The following is a 19819-nucleotide window of genomic DNA, read 5'->3' on the forward strand; positions in this document are numbered from 1 at the left end:
AAAACTTGGAATGGTGCTTAGAAGCCCATGATGACAACATAATTAAAATTGTCTCATGGTTCTGAGCTGGACCTCTTTGTGAAGCCAAATAATCTGCTTTGAAGAGAATTTGTCTTAGTTATCTAACCAAACTAGCCACTTTTGCTGGACTAGCCAACTGTTGTTGATGTGCCAGTGACAGCGAGAGGGGACAGCGAGAGGGCCCCCTCCCTCCCTGGAAGAGCTGGGGTGGACATAGCTCCAGTCGTGGAGAGCCTAGCACTGGTGCAGAGTTCGAAATCACAAGGAAATCTCCGGAATCTGCGACCTTGAAGTCAGGCAGCACCCTCATTAAACACCACACAGTCTCAGCATGGGGGCTTCTTATGGCAAGAAAGTAAGTAAGCCTTTAGCTTTGAATTTAGCATTAAGCAGTTTAGGTGTCTGTGTTACTGTTACGTGGACAACACAGGCCATGATGTGCTTATAGACCTGACATGTGTCTATGGACAGAGGTCTTCAACTCTGTTCCTGGGGACCCACAACACTGCACATTTTGTAAGTCTTCCTTAGCTGACAAACCCAGTTTAGGTCATGGAGCCTCTGCTAATGAGCTGATGAATTGAATCAGTAGTGTTAAATAAGGGCAACATTAAAAATATGCAGTGCTGTGGGTCCCCAGGAACAGAGATAAAGACCTCTGTCTTAGGAGGTTCTTGTGACTTGTTGACATTTTGAAATTCAGAATCAACACCAAGAATTTAAGGCGCTCCTATTTTGTCTTTGCTATTTAATAGACATGTTTTCTCAAAGATATACATAACTTTCAAGTGTACGTTTAAATTATTTAGCAATGGGAGTGTTCAACCGTTTGTTTAAAATGTCTAAAATATTTCAGTTCTTTCTAAGCTATGGGGAGGACCGCATGCTGGGAAGGTGTGGATGGAGGGAGTGGTGGTGACTAAATTTGACTCATTGCTTAGTCCTGCAAGTGACAGCTGCTGTAGAGAGGGATTATGGGAGACAGGATCGTCTTCTTATTACCTTTGTCTGAGCATGAGACATTTGACTGTTCAAGCAAGTGTCAGATTTATCAGGGCAAGAGTCACAACCATAGAATGAAAACAATCCTGATCCATCTTCTTGACTGAAGCAATGAGGAGAGGCCATTCTAAATTGTAAACATACAGTAGACACGGCTAAAGACTGTTGTTAGACACAATACTCAGCTCCCTGCAACCTCTTTAACTGTGACTATATTCACAGTTAAGCATAGCTTTGAGTGCTCTATTGCTTGTATGTTACTAGATAAAACATTGACAAATATTTTCATTTAAAGCTCATTTATTAAAGGAATATTACAGGTTAAATACAAGTTAACAGCATTTGTGGCATAATGTTGATTGCAACATAAATTATTTTCAACATGACCCTTCTTTACTTTAAAAAATCTGGGTCACAGTGTGGCATTTACAATGGAGTTGAAAGAGGCCAATCTGTAAATATACATACTGTTTCAAAAGTATAGCCACAAGAAGTAAACAATATGCTTGTTAAATGCATAGTTCACCAAAAATGAAAATTCTCTCATCATTTACTAGCCATCATGCCGTCCCAGATGTGTATGACTTTCTTTCTTCTGCAGAACACAGATTATGATATTTAGAAGAATATTCCAGCTCTGTAGGTCCATTCAATACAAGTGAAAGGGTGTCAAAAGGTTAATGCCCAAAAAGCACATGAAGGCATCATAAAAGTAAACCATACGTATCCAGTTTTTTAATCCATATCTTTAGAAGTGATATGATGGGTGTGGATAAGAAATAGATAATTATTTAAGTCTTTTTTTTTTTTTTTTTTTTTGCTAGAAATGCTTCTCTCTGCCCAATAGGGGATGATATGCATGAAGAATGTGAAGCACAAGAAGAAGAATGTGAAAGTGATTTATCATTGATCTGTTTTTCACCTATACCTATCATAACACTTCTGAAGACACAGATTTAACTTTTGGAGACATATGGATTACCTTTCTGCTGACTTATGTGATTTTTGGAGCTTCAAAATTTGGCACCCATTCACTTGCATTGTATGGACCAAAACAGCTCAGAAATTCTTCTAAAAATCTTCATTTGAGTTCAGCAGAAGAAAGAAAGTCATAAACATCTTGGATGGCATCAGGGTGAGTAAATGATGAGAGAATTTTTATATTATGTTTGACTATCCTTTTAACATGATTTTAGTGTGATAATATCACTTACCTTTTTTGTGTAAAGTTATATCCAATTTTACAACATTGTTGCCATGACAACATAACCTTGTAAAACCTAAAACCCTTGAATGACCGTCAATTTAAACAATTTTACAATTCAATTAATAAAGTTTAAACAGAAGGGTTTTTTTTTTAAGTATTGACCAGTTGAAATAATGTTTCTTGTGGTAATCAACCTAATGCTACAAATGAAATGTTGTTTGAGCTTAACTTGTATTGAACCCAGAAAATTACATATTTCTATGTAGTCCCTAACTTGAAAACTTACCAGGCAGCAGAGTAGTCTAGCACAAACATATGTTGACCATATGCCCATTCCTTTCTTGTACTTCTGTAGGGCTGCAACTAATGATTATTAGAACAATTATTCGACTATTCAGCGAATATTGCAATTATTAATCATTAGCTCTTTGCCGATTATTCAGCTTGTTCCCTGACTTAAAAGGATGCATTAAACACGCTTTCTAACAATAAAGAGGACAAAATAATCTTTTAAAAATAACTCTAAATGACATTCACTGTATTAAAGGGAAAATATACATTTGATTAAGTTTAATTCAGTAAAGAAATTCACTGCAAAAACAAAATCCTATTGTTATCAAGTTTGTTTGTCTTGTTTTCCATTTAAAATTGTCTAAAAATCCTTTAAAAAAAGATACATTTACTTGAGAAGCAACATATAAGATATTTAGATTTGCTTTAAGAGAATGTATCTTAAATATACAGTAAGTGTATTTTGTATATAAGTGTATTTTTCACTTGGTTATACTTCTTCGAGTACAGTAAAGACAAAATATACTTATATTCAAGATCTATTCTCTAAAAGCAAGTCTATATACCTTAGATACTGTTTCTCGGATGAATGCATATTTTTTAAAGGATTTTTAGATATTTTAAAATATTTGTATTTTTTATATTACATTCAACATTCTCAGATATCAATTTTTTCTTCTGCAGTATAGCTGCAAGGAAACTGTACATTGTTTTAAAGGAGTTTTAGATATTTATATTGGAAAACAAGCCAAAACAGAAACAAATCAAAAACAAATTTTGTTGCAGTGTATAATGGGGCAAACTACCTCTCTCACCTTTCTGTTCACTTCAATCCATTTTTAACTTGCAAAAAAACAAAACTGTCTCTTATTAATAAAGCTGCATATTGCCATATATCATATTTTTTATGATAAGAAAGACACAGTGACACATATATTATGATTCAGTAAGTCATGAGCCATCATGTTATAATCTAGCCGCATTAAGCGTGCGCACAAGGGACAAGCGTCCCCGCGACAGAGTGTGTCTCTCAGCTGGATGCAGTTTCAATATCTCCCCTTAGATTGGAACACCTCGCGCAACTCATAGAAGAGGCACCAACCACACAGAGAAATGCCAGTTTCAGAGTTTGTAGTTATTTACATGATCTTCTTCCATATTTTTTTTACATTTAATAAAGCTATAACGCATTCAATATAACTGCATTTAAGATGTAACACCAGGGTGTTTCCTTTAAAGACCTCCAGCTCCACTTATTCCACAATGAGAGTGCTACTGAATTTACTTATTTGGTATTTTTTTATAATTGCCTTATACATTGTGATCTACTTCACCTGAAGCTGTAAAAGTTTAGTGCATCTGGAGAAATTTGTAGCCAATTTTTTATTGTCGATGTTGTCAATAATGTTGACTAATCAATTCATCCCTATATACCTATCTAATTTTCCATATGCTCACCTAAAACAAATAATGATAATACGGCCGCCATAACAGCTTTTGACTGACTACTGACACGATGCCGCAACACCATTGAGTGAATTGTGATTTTGTTTAAAATGTGTACAGAGATTCTCCTTAAATGCGCATGAAGCAGCGGGAAGCATAAGCAAGATTGCTCATTATATTTTCCATTTTAGTAAGGGGCGGTACATTTTTAGCATCTACAGTTCAATGCTGATGTGCCAGCAGCACAGGAGTCAACATAATGTGTGCTGCATATTTACACTGCTGCTAACATGAAAATATTTTTTATTATATTCCTTGTGATATTAAAGGTGCAAGATGTAAGATTCAGAAATCCTTGTTATTAATGACACCTGTGGCCGTTAAGTGAACTGCAGCCAGCTACCTGTTGCTCGTGCACACACTCCATATGGACGCGAGCAAGCGGGCATCCAAGACAATGATGTAACGTACAAAGAGGCTGAACGTGAGGATAATTAATATTCCACAGTTATGATTGTTTTACTACAAAATTTGAGACTAAACTAAAGCTACTTATCAGCTTACATAACAAACTGATACGCACATACAGCTACGTACTACCGAACCATACCAGACAGTTTACTGTTGCACTGCACTTTTATGTTGCACTATTGTATGTTTTGCATGTCATATATTGTACTACGATCAAGAAACCAGTGTATTTGCTTACATTTATCCTGTATACCTGACTTTTAGTAGAAAGAGAATATCATTGAATTTATTTGAAAGTTATGAAGCAAGGAAACTTGCAATTTGTCAGCGTTAGCAGGCAAGATCAAGTTAGCTAAAATTACGCAGATCAATCCTTATGGCACTATATTTCGCATGTTTTGCAGATATGTAAGCTTACCTGTCCAATAAGAGGAACGGCAATTCAGGGTTGGTGTTGATCTCCAAAACCGAACGAAGGTCTCTCCAGGAATCAAATGCCCTTCCGATGTTCACTCTTGTTTTCGCTCAACCACGATCGTGTTCCCACTTAGCCAGACAGGATTCAGTAGATAAACTTTTTTTTTTTGGCTTACTTTGAGTTTGTGTAGGAGTCGGTGTTGTGCTGTGAACCGGACGTGTGCTGGATTCCATCTGTAAGACAACGTTACCTAGTGCAGTTTGTTGTTGCTGTTGAATAGCGGAAGAGAAGCTTTTACTGAGGCAAGGCTCTCTGGCAAGCTAGGGAGTCCGTAAAGGACTCGTTTTTTGAGTTGCATTACAAGTTGTTCATATATTGGCAAAAAAAAATACATGAAGATTGTATTGTATATTTAAATAATTTAAATGTATATTTCTAAATAGGAAAACCATCTACTTAAGATAAGATAACTTGTTAATGTGAACATTCCTACACTTGAATTAGCTATACAATACCTAACTGTTCATAACGTATTATCTTTTATTAATGAGAGTCATTATAAAGTATTATCCAGAATGTACTACTAATTTTACTAGTAATAAAAGCAACATTAATCAAAACTACTAATTTAAATTAATTTAAATAGTTTGATAAAATTCACAGTATGCTCACCTTCTCAGTCAATACAAGTGGTATGGCAATGCTGAATAAGTTACTCAAATAAAGTAATCATTATAGATTACTAATTACTTTAATGTTGTAATATGATTACATTGCTTATTATTTCTTGGAAAATGTATTCACCTTACTAATTCATTTACTTTCAAATCACTTTACCAAACACCCTACTAACACTTTCCAGAGAAAGTTCTGTATTAAAATAATGTGAATTCAAGTAATGTGAAAGAAAAAAAATTCTTTATTTATTCGTCCATTGTGATGCAAGCCAGATAGTAAACACCACAATTTCTCCCTCACAGAAATTAACGTACAGAAGAACGTATGAATGTAACTCATGTTTTAAATGTATTGCACGTAAATAATATTATTTCAGTAATATGTGTAACCAGAGTAATGCAATTGAAATGTAATTGTGATGTAATTGTAACATTAAAATCTATATCTAATCCATTACACAATGTTTCGACTTCATGTAATTGCATAGTCTGTTTCACATTTGTGTGTGTTTTTGTTCATGTCTTTTATTTTGAAAACTAAGTACCTTGTTCCTGTCATGTGATTTCCTGTTCCTGCCATGTTTTTATGTGTTTTGTTCTTATTGGTTCCTTGTCATGTTACTGTCATGTGACCCTCTTGTTTCACTTTGTTTATTAGTCCTGTCTCTTCATTGGTCTGTGCTTATCAGTCTTGATATCAGATCTGTTTTATCATTAGATCTTGTTTAATTTCCTTTTTATCATGTTCATTAGTTTAGACTTGTCATTGGTTGTCTCTGTTATGTAGTTACCCATGTTCATGAATTTACAGTTCACAGTTTGCCATTGTCGGTCGTCAAGTATTGTGTTAATGTATCGTTGTTTCAAGTCAAATCTTGTTTCGAGGCCAAATCACAAGGACTTTGATGGAATTTATTGATTTTGTCTTGATGCTGATTGGTTCCAGCTTCACTGTAGGAGTGACTGATGAGGAACTATGCACTCCTACAGTGGCTGCCATGTCAGAGCCATCCACCTGCATGACCACCAAGCCAGATACCCCTGTCATGGCTGCCAAGCCAGACTCCCAGTCATGGCCGCCATTCCTGCCACCCACGCCTGCCACGGTCAACAAGCCTGTTTTTGAAGCTTCATTCATCCCAGAGCCAGCGTTGCAAGCCTCGTCTGTCCCAGAGCCAGTGTTGCAAGCATCAGCCAGCACGTTTGCCTCATCATGCCATGTTGCTACATCTGCCACATCATGCCATGTTGCCATGCCTGCCATTCCTACCTTGTCATGCCATGTAGCAATGTCTGCCTCGTCATGCCATGCTGTTCCATCTGCCTTATCATGCCATGTTGTCCCGTCTGCATTATCATGCAATGCTGTCCTATCTGCCTTGTCATGCCATGCTGTCCCGTCTGCCTTGTCGTGCCAGGCTGTCCCACCTGCCATGTCAAGCCAAGCAGTCCCGCCTTGCCATGTTGCCAAGTCTGCCCCACATTATCATGTCAGCACACCTGTCCCATCATGCCAAGTCAACTGACCTCTGAGAATACCACGTCTCTGTCCCATGAGCCTGCCACGGCTCCACATTCCGATTCTCCCACAGCTGTGCTCATGGCCGTCCAGAAGCAGAGGAGGAGAAGAAGGACTCCTACTCCCCAGATACTGCCTGTGTTCACGGCCACAGAGGTTGTAGCTCTGTCACAGACAGTGTTCACAGCCACGGAGACCATTCCCCTGTTACTGCCAGTGTTCATGTCCATGGAGACCATTCCCATGTAACTGCCTGTACTCATGACCACAGAGGCCATTCTCCTCTCACAGTCTGTGCTCCTGACCATGGAGGTTGCACCCTGTCACTGCCAGTATTCACAGCCACAGAGGTCATTCCTCTGTCACTGCCAATTTTCACGACCACAGAGATCGTTACCCTGTCCCTTCCTGTACTTACAGCCACAAAGGCTGTTTCCCCATCAATACCAATACCCTGCCACTGCCTGTGCTCACAGCCACCAAGACTATTCCCATGTTGCACCAATCCCTGAGACTTCCACGGCTCAGCCCTCTGAGTTGCTCTCTCCTGACCCTGTGGCAGCCTCCCAGAGCTTATGACCATGTCTTGTGGTCACCCCCCAGGCCACCGGACCTTGTTCTCTTTCTGGAGTCAGCACCCAAACCACCAGAACTGCTATCTTCAATGAAGCCTCTTCTCTGGCCACTGCCTCAGCCCTGGTATCCTGCTCCAACCCCTGTCTCGCTAGGCCATGTTCTATGCCCTGTCTCGGAAAGCCAAGTTCCACACCCTGTCCCGCCAGGCCATGCTCCTTGCCCTGTCTCGCCAGGCCACACCCCACTTCCTGTCTTGCCAGGCCACGCTCCACGCCCTGTCTCGCTAGGTCATGTTCTATGCCCTGTCTTGGAAAGCCAAGTTCCACACCCTGTCTCGCCAAGCCACACCCCACTTCCTGTCTTGCCAGGCCACGCTCCACGTCCTGTCTTGCCAGGCTATGCTCCATGTCATGTCTCGCTAGGCCACACTCCATGTCCTACCTCACCAGGCCAAACTCCATGTCCTGTCTTGCCAGGCCATGCCTCATTGGTTGTCTCTGTCTTGTAGTTACCCATGTTCATGTATTTAGCCCTCATGTTTGCCATTGTCGGTTGTCAAGTATTGTGTTAATGTAACATTGTTTCAAGTCAAGTTGAGTCGTGTCGAGTCGAGTTGTTTATGTTTGTTTTGTTTTGAATTTACGTTTTTGGATGTATCACTCTTCATGTAAATAAACTGCACTTGGGTTCTCACATTTCATCGTCTTCATCTGCTCCTGTGTCTTCAATCTGCTCAGTAACCTTACAGAATACTTGACCCACTAAGAACCCAGTAGTTGCACTCCTGCATCTCCGCCAGGGGAATTCCCTAGAGGATTTTGTGGTGGACTTTTGCGATTTGGCCAGCGAGGTAAACTATAATGATGTTGCTTAAAGAAAATTTTCCGTTTGGACTAGAAGAGCCTATCAAATCTTGTTTGCCTCGAGACCAAATCAAATGGACTTTGTTGGGATTTAATGATTTTATCTTGCTGATGAGTGGTTCCAACTTCACTGTAGGAGTGCCTGATGAGGAACTATGCACTCCTACAGTTGCTGCCATGTCAGATCCATCCAGCTGCATGACCACCAAGCCAGATTCCCCCTTCATGGCTGCCACGGCAGAGTCCTCCATCATGGCCGCCACGCCAGAGTCCCCCATCATGGCCGCCACGTTTGACAAGCCAGCGCCCATGCCTGTCACAGTCAATAAGCCAGTTCTTGAAGCTTCGCTCGTCCCAGAGCCAACGTTGCAAGCCTCGTCCATCCCGGAGCCAACGTTGCAAGCCTTGTCCATCCCAGAGCCAGTGTTGCAAGCCTCAGCCAGCACGCCTGCCTCATCATGCCATGTTGCCACGTCTGCAACACGTCTTGCCATGCCTCAAGGACCCTGCCCCCCCAGCTCCCTATTGAACTCTATTGTGTGTTTATGTTTGGGCATTAGGAGCCACCCCTTGTGGGGGGGATATGTCACATTTCCGTTTGTTTTTGTTCATGTATTTTATTTTGAATATGAAGTTCCTTGTTCCTGTCATGCGATTTCCTGTTTCTGCCATGTTTTCATGTGTTTTGTTCTTTTTGGTTCCTTGTCATGTTACTGTCATGTGACCCTCATGTTTCACTATGTTTAGTCTTGTCTCTTCATTGGTCTATGTTTATGAGTCTTGTTATCAGTTCTGTTTTATCATTGGTTCTTGTTTCATGGCCTTGTTTTCATGTTCATTAGTTTAGTCTTGTCATTGGTTGTCTCTGTCTTTAGTTACCCATGTTCATGTATTTAGCCCTCATGTTTGCCATTGCCGGTTGTCAAGTCGAATCAAGTCATTTATGTTTATTTTGTTTTGGATACACATTTTTGGAAATATCACTCTTGTATATATCACTCTATGTTTATAAACTGCACTTGGGTTTGCACAATTCATCGTCTTCTTCTGCTCCTGTGTCTTCAGCCTGCTCGGTAATGTTACAGTCTGTTACTATATTAGATATATTTAAAGCAATAGTTCATCCAAAAATCCATGTCTTTTCAAGCGATGCAATCTGTTTTTAGTGAGAACAGACCGAAATGTAACTGCTTTTTCTCTTTAATAACTCAAATTGTTTGGATTACTTTTATGCTGTTGTAAAGGGTTTAAAGGGAAAGGAGGAGGAGAGAACCGGCTTGACAACATAAATAATAGTTTAATATAAAACTCAACCAAAAAGACAAACACACACACGCAGTGTCGGACAGTTGCCTGTAAATCTTTCTCTCTGTCCCACTGCAGCCTCCAGTTTGCTTTTATCCCTCTCTGAGGCTTGATTATCCTGATTAGGGTCCAGGTGTGTGAAATCACCCTGTCTGCCGGCAGGTCATCCCTGTCTACCTGGATGAGGGAGGGGACAAGGGGAGGGAAGCAAAAGAAAATGTGACCTAAAAAAAACCTACTGTACACACCATAATGGCAATCTTGCCAAATTAACAAAAAAAAATTTAAAAAGAGGGATAGTAGCAGCAAATTATCAACTTTAAGGTTCAATGTATTTAAGGTTTGTCTCCCAGCCTGGCCAAGCTGGTGTTCAAGCGATAGCTGGTCAGATAATTTGCCCAAAACCCCTCTATAATCAACCAACACACTAACCTGACCAGCAACCCATCTTAAGCTTCTATGCTGTTTGTTTTTTTTATGCTTTTTTTTTCAGCAGGAATGGTGCTACATATACCTTGAAACGTATATTTGATATAAAATGAGAATGTTGAATTTGACACCCCTTAAGCAGATTGTTGTTTTGATAGTTCATCAGTGATTGGAATGCAAGTTCTAAAGTAACGCCTAAGGTGCGGGAGAGAAAGCAGCTCTCAGTAATAAAGCAGAAAATGTCCTCTTGTCAGAGCTGTAATTTCATCCTCTCTGCCAGCTTCCGGGCTGTTTGGCATGAGCTGAATTCCTCGACTGGACCTCACTGTGCTGTTATAGACACTCACATCACAAGACTTTTCATGTTCCAAACTAGCCTGTGAGCTAAGGCCTAAACTTTATCACTCAAACATGTGTGTTTATTTATATCTTGTCTTGCAATGATGTGCATTATTGTAGTGTCTGGTTAGACTCAATTAATTTTTGTAAACCTTTGTTCAGCATTCATCCTATTAGAAGCTTCATTCAGTTGTATCATAGATCTCTCTCGTGGCATTTCATGCATCGGTGCAATGAGACACATGCATAAAGTCATTCAATTGCTGAAAACCAAATGTGGTACATTAGCCAATTTGGAGGCTGGATTCATTCCAAGGCAAAAAAGGATCTCTGCTCATCCTGGCTATGTTCAGAATAGCATACTACCATACTGCCCTGGAAAGGCAAAACCCAGTAACTACACATTTTGACAAAACAGAGTAATGACCAAAATCTGGTTTCTTAGACCATGATCTGTCCTGTGACAGACAGATTTGGCTTAACTATGCTAAGAGTAATAGAAAACATAGAGAGACTATTTTATGATCCACATTTGACTGGTCAGAATATTTTAATTTGTATATATTTATTTATTTTGTGTTGGCATAGTTGCTGCGTTTTACTATTTATGCAGTGTATATTATGCATACTGTGCACAGCATGCAAATGTTCTTCAAATGTATGACCAGAATACCTAGACAACATTTTTAATGTGAAGAATAAACCAGAAACTATATCAACCACATTTTTTATATTTTTATAAAATTATATATTTTATCATTATTTAGCCTTATTATTGAGAGCCAAAAGTTTATTAAAAAGCAAAATAAGCATGTTGTTATTAATAATTGGGAGATAAGTGGACACCACACTGAATTAAATATGCAAAATTGTGAAATAGTGATATCTATTTTATATCATTATTTAGCTGTATAATTTGGTCTGTGTGCCAAAAGTTGATTAAAAAGCAAAATAGGCATGTTTTATTTTTGTTGATAAGTGGACACCACACTGAATTAAATAAGCAACATAGTGAGATCATGTGAAAGTAGCATACTAAGGATTACAAATGTTTATCGTTCTACATTGCTTAGTTTCATATAGTATTTTTTTTAATTAGTAAGCAGTATACAATACATACTGTGTCGCATGCTAATATTCCATTCCAACCAGTTTCACTTTGAACATGCTAGGGATGGAAACTGCTCTTAAACGAGTATCTCTGTTCCCAAGCTTAGCCTATATTTTTGTTAATAATAACAAATCTGGTCTGGAATACATACTAGAGGGCTTCATCAACCAACTCCTGAGCAGAGAACTATAGCATGTGATTGGCCTATTGTTAAATGGGATGTCAAGCTGAGCTAATGCTTCCTGTGCCAGAGACCTACTGAGAAAGATTAGGCCAATCAGACAAAATCCTTTCAAAATGATCCAACAGCCAAGATAAAAATAATAACTCCCTATCAAAAGGAATTTAACTCTATAAGAACAAGTTTTGTTCTGTAGCCGCTTCCTGGATTGCAGAGCGATCATGAATTTATGAAATATAAAAAGACAATTAAAAAAAAAAGTATATAAAACATGTTATTTGAGACAGGACCTACTAATACCTACTCTAAGATCTAGGGAGAATATCTAGCCATTTAGAGGGACTAAGAGTTATGTTTGTTGTGCACAGGTTTATTTAGAATTTTTTTTTTTTTTTTTAGATTGATGGAATAAAGTAACACTGTATTACACATATTTAAGTATTACCCTGGATTTAAAGCTACACTATGTAACGTTTCGTCTTCTAGTGGTTGAAACATAAAACTGCAAGTTACTTGCAGAGGAACATTTTAGGTGAGTAACATTTTTGATAAGGCATTGCTCTTCTATGCAGATGAATCTCATGGTTGATATTATGTTATGCGTTTAAACATTTATAACCAATATATTACTTTGAGGAAGATAAACAACACTCTTAATTATATTTTAAAGCTAGACTATGTAAAGAATTTAGTTCAAAATGAACAAAATTTCATTTATGAGCAAGTACACCAACATTCTGTCTTCCAAACCATGATTTTGCCTAACCCCAATTCACTATGGTAAGCCTATAATAATGATTTATATTTTAGAGCTGTCGGGACAGATTTGGCAGGAAATTGCATACTTCTGTCATTTGTCTGTGGGTGTTTACGTCATATCCCTAAATAAAGAAAAGAAGGTCCAGAGTTACTACTGCATGTGTATAAAGTAATTGCAGTGAAAGGTGTGGTAGTAGCTTGATGCTGAAAGCTTGTAGCCACAACAAATGAGTGACATGGACCATGGATCATTCAAAAAGGCAACCCTTTGGGAAATCAACCGTTTTCAAAATAAGGAAACTTGAACCGAGAAGAGTCTGCAAGTAAAAAGGGTGAGCTCATAATAAAACACGAAATTACATCGGATTGGCTTTTTCAGAGGTGGCGACAACTCAGAGATTTTAAAGGATTTAAAACTGACCCAGCAATGGACTATTTCTTGATTGACAGGTAAGATATTTTATTGGACCGCTAGTCAGCCAGGTAGCTCTCTTAGTGTGTTATTTCCTTAGATAGCTTTAGCCACTCTAATGGGTATTTTATAATGGATTGTGGCACTACAATGCTTTCAATTTCATTTTGGAGGAAGGAGGGTCAATGGAATTTTTTGTACTTTATGCTGGTAATGCCAATCTCTAAACTAGTAACTAACTTAGTCTATTTGCCTGCTAGCTCAGTTATAATCATTTTAATTGTTTGACTTTTTCTGATATGACTAGCAATCATTATGCCAATGTCATCGTTGCCTACATCCCGGTGCACACTGTACGATTTTGGCCACGATTCTGCCATCTGAGACAAATTTTGTGAATCCTAAAGGATTTCTGTAGTCATAGTGTGACATGTCATTCAGTGTGACATGTTCACTCACGGCTGAATAATAGTCTTGGCGATGATCTTTAGCCTTCAACGAAGTTTTGGCAGTGTCAGAAATGTATCATGCAGCCGTATAGTGTTACTGCTATTAGTACGGCCAGATGAGATAGTCCACTCTTCTCTCGCACCCCAATTTACTTGGAAAGAAACCTGCTCTGCGTCTGCACCATAGCAGCCTTTGTGCCCGGTTATCACTCTACTCAAGCTCTTTCAGTTTTTTTCTTCTTTTCATTTTATATAAAAATATTTAATAAATAAATTAGCTGAAAACACTTGGAGAAAAGTGTAACACTTCTGCAATATGAAAGCATTATTCCCCAAATTAAATAAATACAGAGCTTACAAAAGAAATGATTTAATCGGACCACGATGAGTTTCTCAACATCTGTAATTTTTTGTATTTGTGATCAGGCACGATCTTATCAATACTGCCACTTCCTATACGCATAATAAGCAGTCTGCGTAAGGCACCAACTCCCTGGGGGCCCTTACTCGCACGTTACATATTATTCAAGGATCCGGTAGCAGTCGTGGAACATAGCAATGTGATATCAATGTGTTCATATCATACAGTCTGACAAGCAAAAATCTTAAAGGACTGTAAAAATCATACAGTGTATATCGGGCTTAATTTTTGTATTGCTATTTATTTTAAAACAATAGTTTTCAATAAGTCAAAACAACACGGAAGATATGCTACCGTAATTTCCGGACTATAAGCCGCAACTTTTTTCCCACGCTTTGAACCTCGCGGCTTATACAATGACGCGGCTAATATATGGATTTTTCCCGCTTTCAAATGTTATATATATATATATATATATATATATATATATATATATAAAAAATTATTCTGTGACGTGCTCAGTTTTTTGGCGGCGTGAAGCTTTCATTAGACCAATGAAATTGCCGAACGGGTTAAGGTCAAAACAACTTTTTTTGTTTACTGTTTAGATTAAATCGAGCGCGCTCAAACTTCCCATCATTCTGATTACGGTAGTAATTTTGTCACCCTCACCATGGCAAAGACATGGAGAAACGCATATGATGCTGCTTTCAAGTTGAAGGCGATTGATCTGGCTGTTGCACGGGAGCTTGGTCTTAATGAGTCGATGATAAGACGTTGGAAACAGCAGCGTGAGGAATTGACAGTGCAAAAATACAACTAAATCTGAGGCTATTCAACTCCGACACTGAAGGAGATGACTTCAGTGGTTTCAGTGCACAGGACGAGGAAGATAGTGACCAATGACTTTCTTGGTAGGCTACTATTTACTGCAAATGTTTTATTACAAGCCGTGTGTGGCAGCGGGGGCGTGGTCAAGCGCCCGTCCGGGAGAGAAAAGCTGTAAGGGCGCTTACACCTGCGCTTAAATTATGTCTAACACCGGTGTCTAATTTCAAGTGCCCTGCTTCACGTGTCCTTCTTGGGAAAACTGTCACACGGGCACCAGTGTGACAGTTTTCAGCAGGGCACTTGACGTTCCAGGTAAGGCTTTTAATGGCCACAGCAATGTTTACAATCAATTTTATAAAGTTTCTCAATTCCTCTATGCGCCAACACTAGACTGACGTGTGTCACTCTCTCAGCTCTGTGGCTGCTGCCTTTTTATGACGCTCTCCCCATGCTTACTGAAATTAGACACCGGTGTTAGACATAATTTAGCTCAGGTGTAAGCGCCCTTACCGCTTTTCTCTCCCGGACGGGCGCTTGACCACGCCCCCGCTGCCACACCGTGTTTCGTTAAAGCCTATTTATTTTTGTTACAAGCCGTGTTTCGTTAAAGCCTGAGTAAAGTTCATTTGTTTCAATGTACCGGTAGGCACCTGCGCCTTATAGACAGGTGCGGCTTATTTATGTTCAAAATAATATTTTATTTAAAAATCAGTGGGTGCGGCTTATATTCGGGTGCGCTCAATAGTCCGGAAATTACGGTACTTAAGCTCTTTCTCTCTACTGCTGCTGTCTCCTCTCCTTAATAGTCCCAAACCTCACTGAAGCACAAGACAGTTGTTAATCACAGGAGGCAATCATTTTCCACTCATATTCTCCGCTTCACTCTCCACAGCACGGCGCTTGGCCACGACATTGCCTCCACACAAGTGTTTTTGTCTAACGATTTCTGATTATGTACAAGGGGTCAGTGTTTGGCTATTTATGTTATATCTCCCCTAGATGTAGATGGCCATAATGATGCAAAAATATTTTTTTCTTTTAGTGTCCATTCTAAAGTAGTCATTTATTCAGATGAAATAATATTTAATAGAAACATCTATAAAACTAAAAATTGTAATTCACAAACATTTGATTATGGTAGATGTTTTACCAGTGCCTGATTGATTTTGAAGGGCTCTTAAAAGTGGGAAATGCGTTCTTGTGGTGCCACCAGCCAATTAGATTTATCAGATTGTCAGGAAGTCATTTTTCAGTAGCTCCTTAGTGATTAGTCACATGCCATTTACAACTCAGGTGAAATGTTTTTTTTTTATTATTATTAATAAATAATTGAGTGCCCATGAGCAGGTTACACGTACGTATGTTATTCTGAGGCTACATGTGCCAGCTGAGCAACTAACATTGATTTGAATGGCAACGCTAAAGAATAGTTCTCTCCAGGTATTATTAACCTCCTTGATTGTACATTATTAAATAATTTGCACAAAGGCAGATTAAAATGTTGTATAATTAAAATTCCCCTGATATGGCTGTATGACAAAGACACTGCTAATTTATTATGCCAACACTATAGCCACTATACTGCTATTATTAAGTACCCCACACCTTATATGAGCTCACATTAATGTTGTAAATCAAACATTTATTTTAGTGGTAAATTTGTGTTTGTACTGAACCACCCACAGCTACGTTGAACCAGTTCAGTGGTAGAAACATGCAGCATGTAGTCTAGAAGGAGGATCATGAATTGTTAACCATGATGAATTTATGCAAAGCTACAGTGAAGCTTCTGTTGGCTGGTCTTGGTCAGTGAATGCATACCAGCAAAAGTGGGTCAGATTCAAAGTGAGATGGGTCCAGATACCTGAATGCATACAAACTCTAGAGACGAGTAACCAGACCAGTCCACAACAAATGAGTCAATGGGCCTCACAGAAGACACTTAAAGCAGAAACATCTCTTTCTTTCCTCTCCCTGTCTCTTTCTTTCTCTTACCATTAGTACAGGTACTGTTTCAGTCCATCAAAAGAAAAAAAAGGAGAAAAAAAAATGTCAGTTTGAGGGTTGAATTGTGGACCATGGGATACGATTATTAGATTAGGTTAATTTGAGACTCTTAAATGTTTATGTTATAAAATCACTGATTAAATGCTTGTCTTTAGACTAGATATAGACTTTTTCATACAATTGTATTGGTCTTCCACTAACTATGAAATGTAAAAAAAAAAATGTTTGACCATCTACATTCTTGCTTATGTCAAAACATTTTTTACTATATGCATTTATTTCACTGGATTCAAACCTGTGTCCCTGTCACTCAACAAGCTCTTATACAGTGTCATGCACACATACACTTCCCACTGCACCATAGCTCCAACACTTTATGCTTGATATTAGTTTTACCCACCAGGTGGCAGAATTTGTTCAACTGATAAAGCCTTTAGAGATATGAAGCCTCTTACTAATGCATACAACTGGAAACAGATGTAAAGAAAAAAAAAATGATTTGCATGGAAATTTACTTAATTTTCATAATCGAATGTTAAATTTGTGGTCAACTATAATATATGCTAATATCTAGCAACTTATAAAACATAAACAAAGCTCTATTGCAGCAGATTTGCGTCGCATAGCTTTCAACAAATAAAAATCTAAGTTCTCAGCTGTAACGGAACTGCACCCTGTCCCCTGCGGCATGTTGTTAAACATCAGTTGTGCTAATTTAACAAAGGATTTGAGGGCAAAACCTTCCTTCCCGTTACATAGGCTACATCAGAGCTGCACATTTAAAATACTATACATGCAGCAAATTGTTATTTTCTGTTTATGTTCATTTTTAAGAGCCAGATGATCAGGTGAGAAACATCTGCACAGCATGTTCTAAATCCTAGATCCAGAGATGAGCAGGCTGTGCTAACTGATGTCAGCACACTAATATTTATGGGGATTTATGCTAATGCAGTGGTTTAAAGAGGAGATTTCACCTGGATTAGGGATGTGCAAACTACATATTTTCTAAATCAACTAGTCAGCGGGTTGTGTAAACAACTAGTTTACGTAGACCTGTATAAGAATATGTGCTAGTGGTTATGTCCAACAGACATTGTTCTGTCATGTTCTGAATGAAAAAGAATGGATACATATTTTAAAAAGTTTAAACTCATTTAAAATAACTTAAAAAACTTAAAATGCAACACTCGTGGCAGTAGATGCTTAAGCAAAAGCAGTCTGCATGTGTATTTAGACAAACAATTATAAAAAATGTAGACTCTGACAATAATTGTTATGAAAGGCATTGTTCAAAGTGGTGGATTTGACTGACCTTGGTAGAGAGCTTATTCAAGCTAGCACCATATTTGATTTTTAATTGGAATGACATCAAGGCTGTGAGGGATTGACTTACCATCTCTTCAACGGTTTGTACTGCAGTTTAAAGTGTTTTGGGATCTTTCCGTGGAAAAAACATTGATAAAATATCTGTCCAAGAACATTCAGTATACAAAGAACTCTAGAAAACATGAGTTGTGGAAAATCAGATGTGATATACAGTCAGGGTTGGGAGGGTTACTTTTGAAATGTATTCCACTACAGACTACAGAATACATGCTGTAAAATGTCATTTGTAAGGTATTCCGTAAAATTACTCATGGTCAGTAACGTATTCTAAATACTTTGGATTTCTTCTTCAGCATAGATAGATTTTTTTCACTTGTTTTGACAGTAGTCTACAGTAAGACAAAATACACGTTAAAAATACATTCTCTGAAAAACCAAAATATCTTATGCAGTGTTGTTTTTAAAACAAGATCAATCTAATTGATCTTGTTTTAAGGTTTTTTAGATATTTTTATAGGAAAACAATACAAACATTATTATTAAGAATACAATTTTTGCCCTAATATCAAAGGTCTTACTAGAAGAAAGAAATTATGATCCAACGTGAATTTTGTGAAACTTACTTCAAATTTACTTCTCTGTCTGCTTGTGTGAATGTAACACATTATAAGAAAGTGTTTCACCGCTGTTTGAATGCACTTTGGATTGCTTCATTTATGTGTATACATTAAACAAATATTAACTAAACAAATGACAATAAAATGCAAAGTAATCTCTTCGGTAATCAAAATATTTTTTGAATGTAACTGTATTCTAATTACCAATTATTTAAATTGTAACTGTAGTGGAATACAGTTACTTATTATATTTTGTATTTTAAATGCATATTCCTGTTACATGTATTTCATTACTCCCCAACCCTGTCTACAGTAGGAACTTTATACAGCTTTATACCATCTGTGCCATTGAAGAGACTGTAAGTCTATCCCTCACAGGCTCGTTGTCATTTCCATTAAAAATAAATAAATCAAATAAAAAAATCAAAGATGGTGCTAGTGTGAATAAAGTCAATGCCTTGATGGGTGTAGCAGGAGCACTGACAGGGTAGCTAGTTATCCGAAAGCCACATTTGCAATAAGAAATGGGATTGATGCAACACCCCAGAGAGACCTTTAGGGTGCTGACAATCCAACAAAAGTAGCTACTGTTAGCACGCTAAAGCACAGCATGGTTAAACGCTCTGGAAACAACAAAACTGAAAACATTACGCTAAAAATCTTTGAGAAATTGCATCTCTAAATTCATCCTAGAAAAAGACTAAAGCTAAAAAGGAAAAATAAATATAAACTTATTTGTCATCTTCACTAATCAGCAGCCGAGCAACTATTCAGCAATTTTAACCCATCCCTAGCCTGGTTGTCAGTAAAAGCTACTGGTAAGAGTTTGTCATTCTGTCGATGTTTTGCCAAACAGGTTTGTTTGTTAGCGAAAAGGGCATGTGTATTCTACTTGTGCACACACTCGACTACACACACGTACACTTGTATAATAGCATGGCCCCATACAGCCCCACATTTATTACCATCTCTACTTCCTTTCATCTCATCAGGAAATCGGAAGATGGACTCTGATCTCATGCCGTTTTCCTGGTTTTTACCACTCTGGTTGCCATTAAAACGCATAATGACCATTAGGGCAATGGGAAAAGTTTAACTTACATAAGGAAAGAAGCCTTTAGGGGTCTCTTAATGTCTTAGGGTTTACTTGTAAATATTTAAACAAAATTTACCTATACATTTATAAACATACTCTAAA

The 19819-nt window shown here is 38.0% G+C and overlaps 1 protein-coding gene across 1 annotated transcript in view; it reads left to right on the forward strand.

The window, feature by feature from the left end:
* Positions 1-233: 233 nt before the first annotated feature.
* LOC127633073 (protein FAM107B-like) overlaps positions 234-19819 on the forward strand; it is a 59183-nt gene continuing 39597 nt past the window's right edge. The window contains exon 1 of the mRNA XM_052111946.1: positions 234-376. Coding sequence (XP_051967906.1) covers positions 353-376 — 24 coding nt within the window. The 5' untranslated portion in view covers positions 234-352. The remainder of the gene's footprint in view (positions 377-19819) is intronic.

The sequence above is a fragment of the Xyrauchen texanus genome, chromosome 39 (assembly GCF_025860055.1).
Source record: "Xyrauchen texanus isolate HMW12.3.18 chromosome 39, RBS_HiC_50CHRs, whole genome shotgun sequence".
Taxonomy (NCBI): Eukaryota; Metazoa; Chordata; class Actinopteri; order Cypriniformes; family Catostomidae; genus Xyrauchen; species Xyrauchen texanus.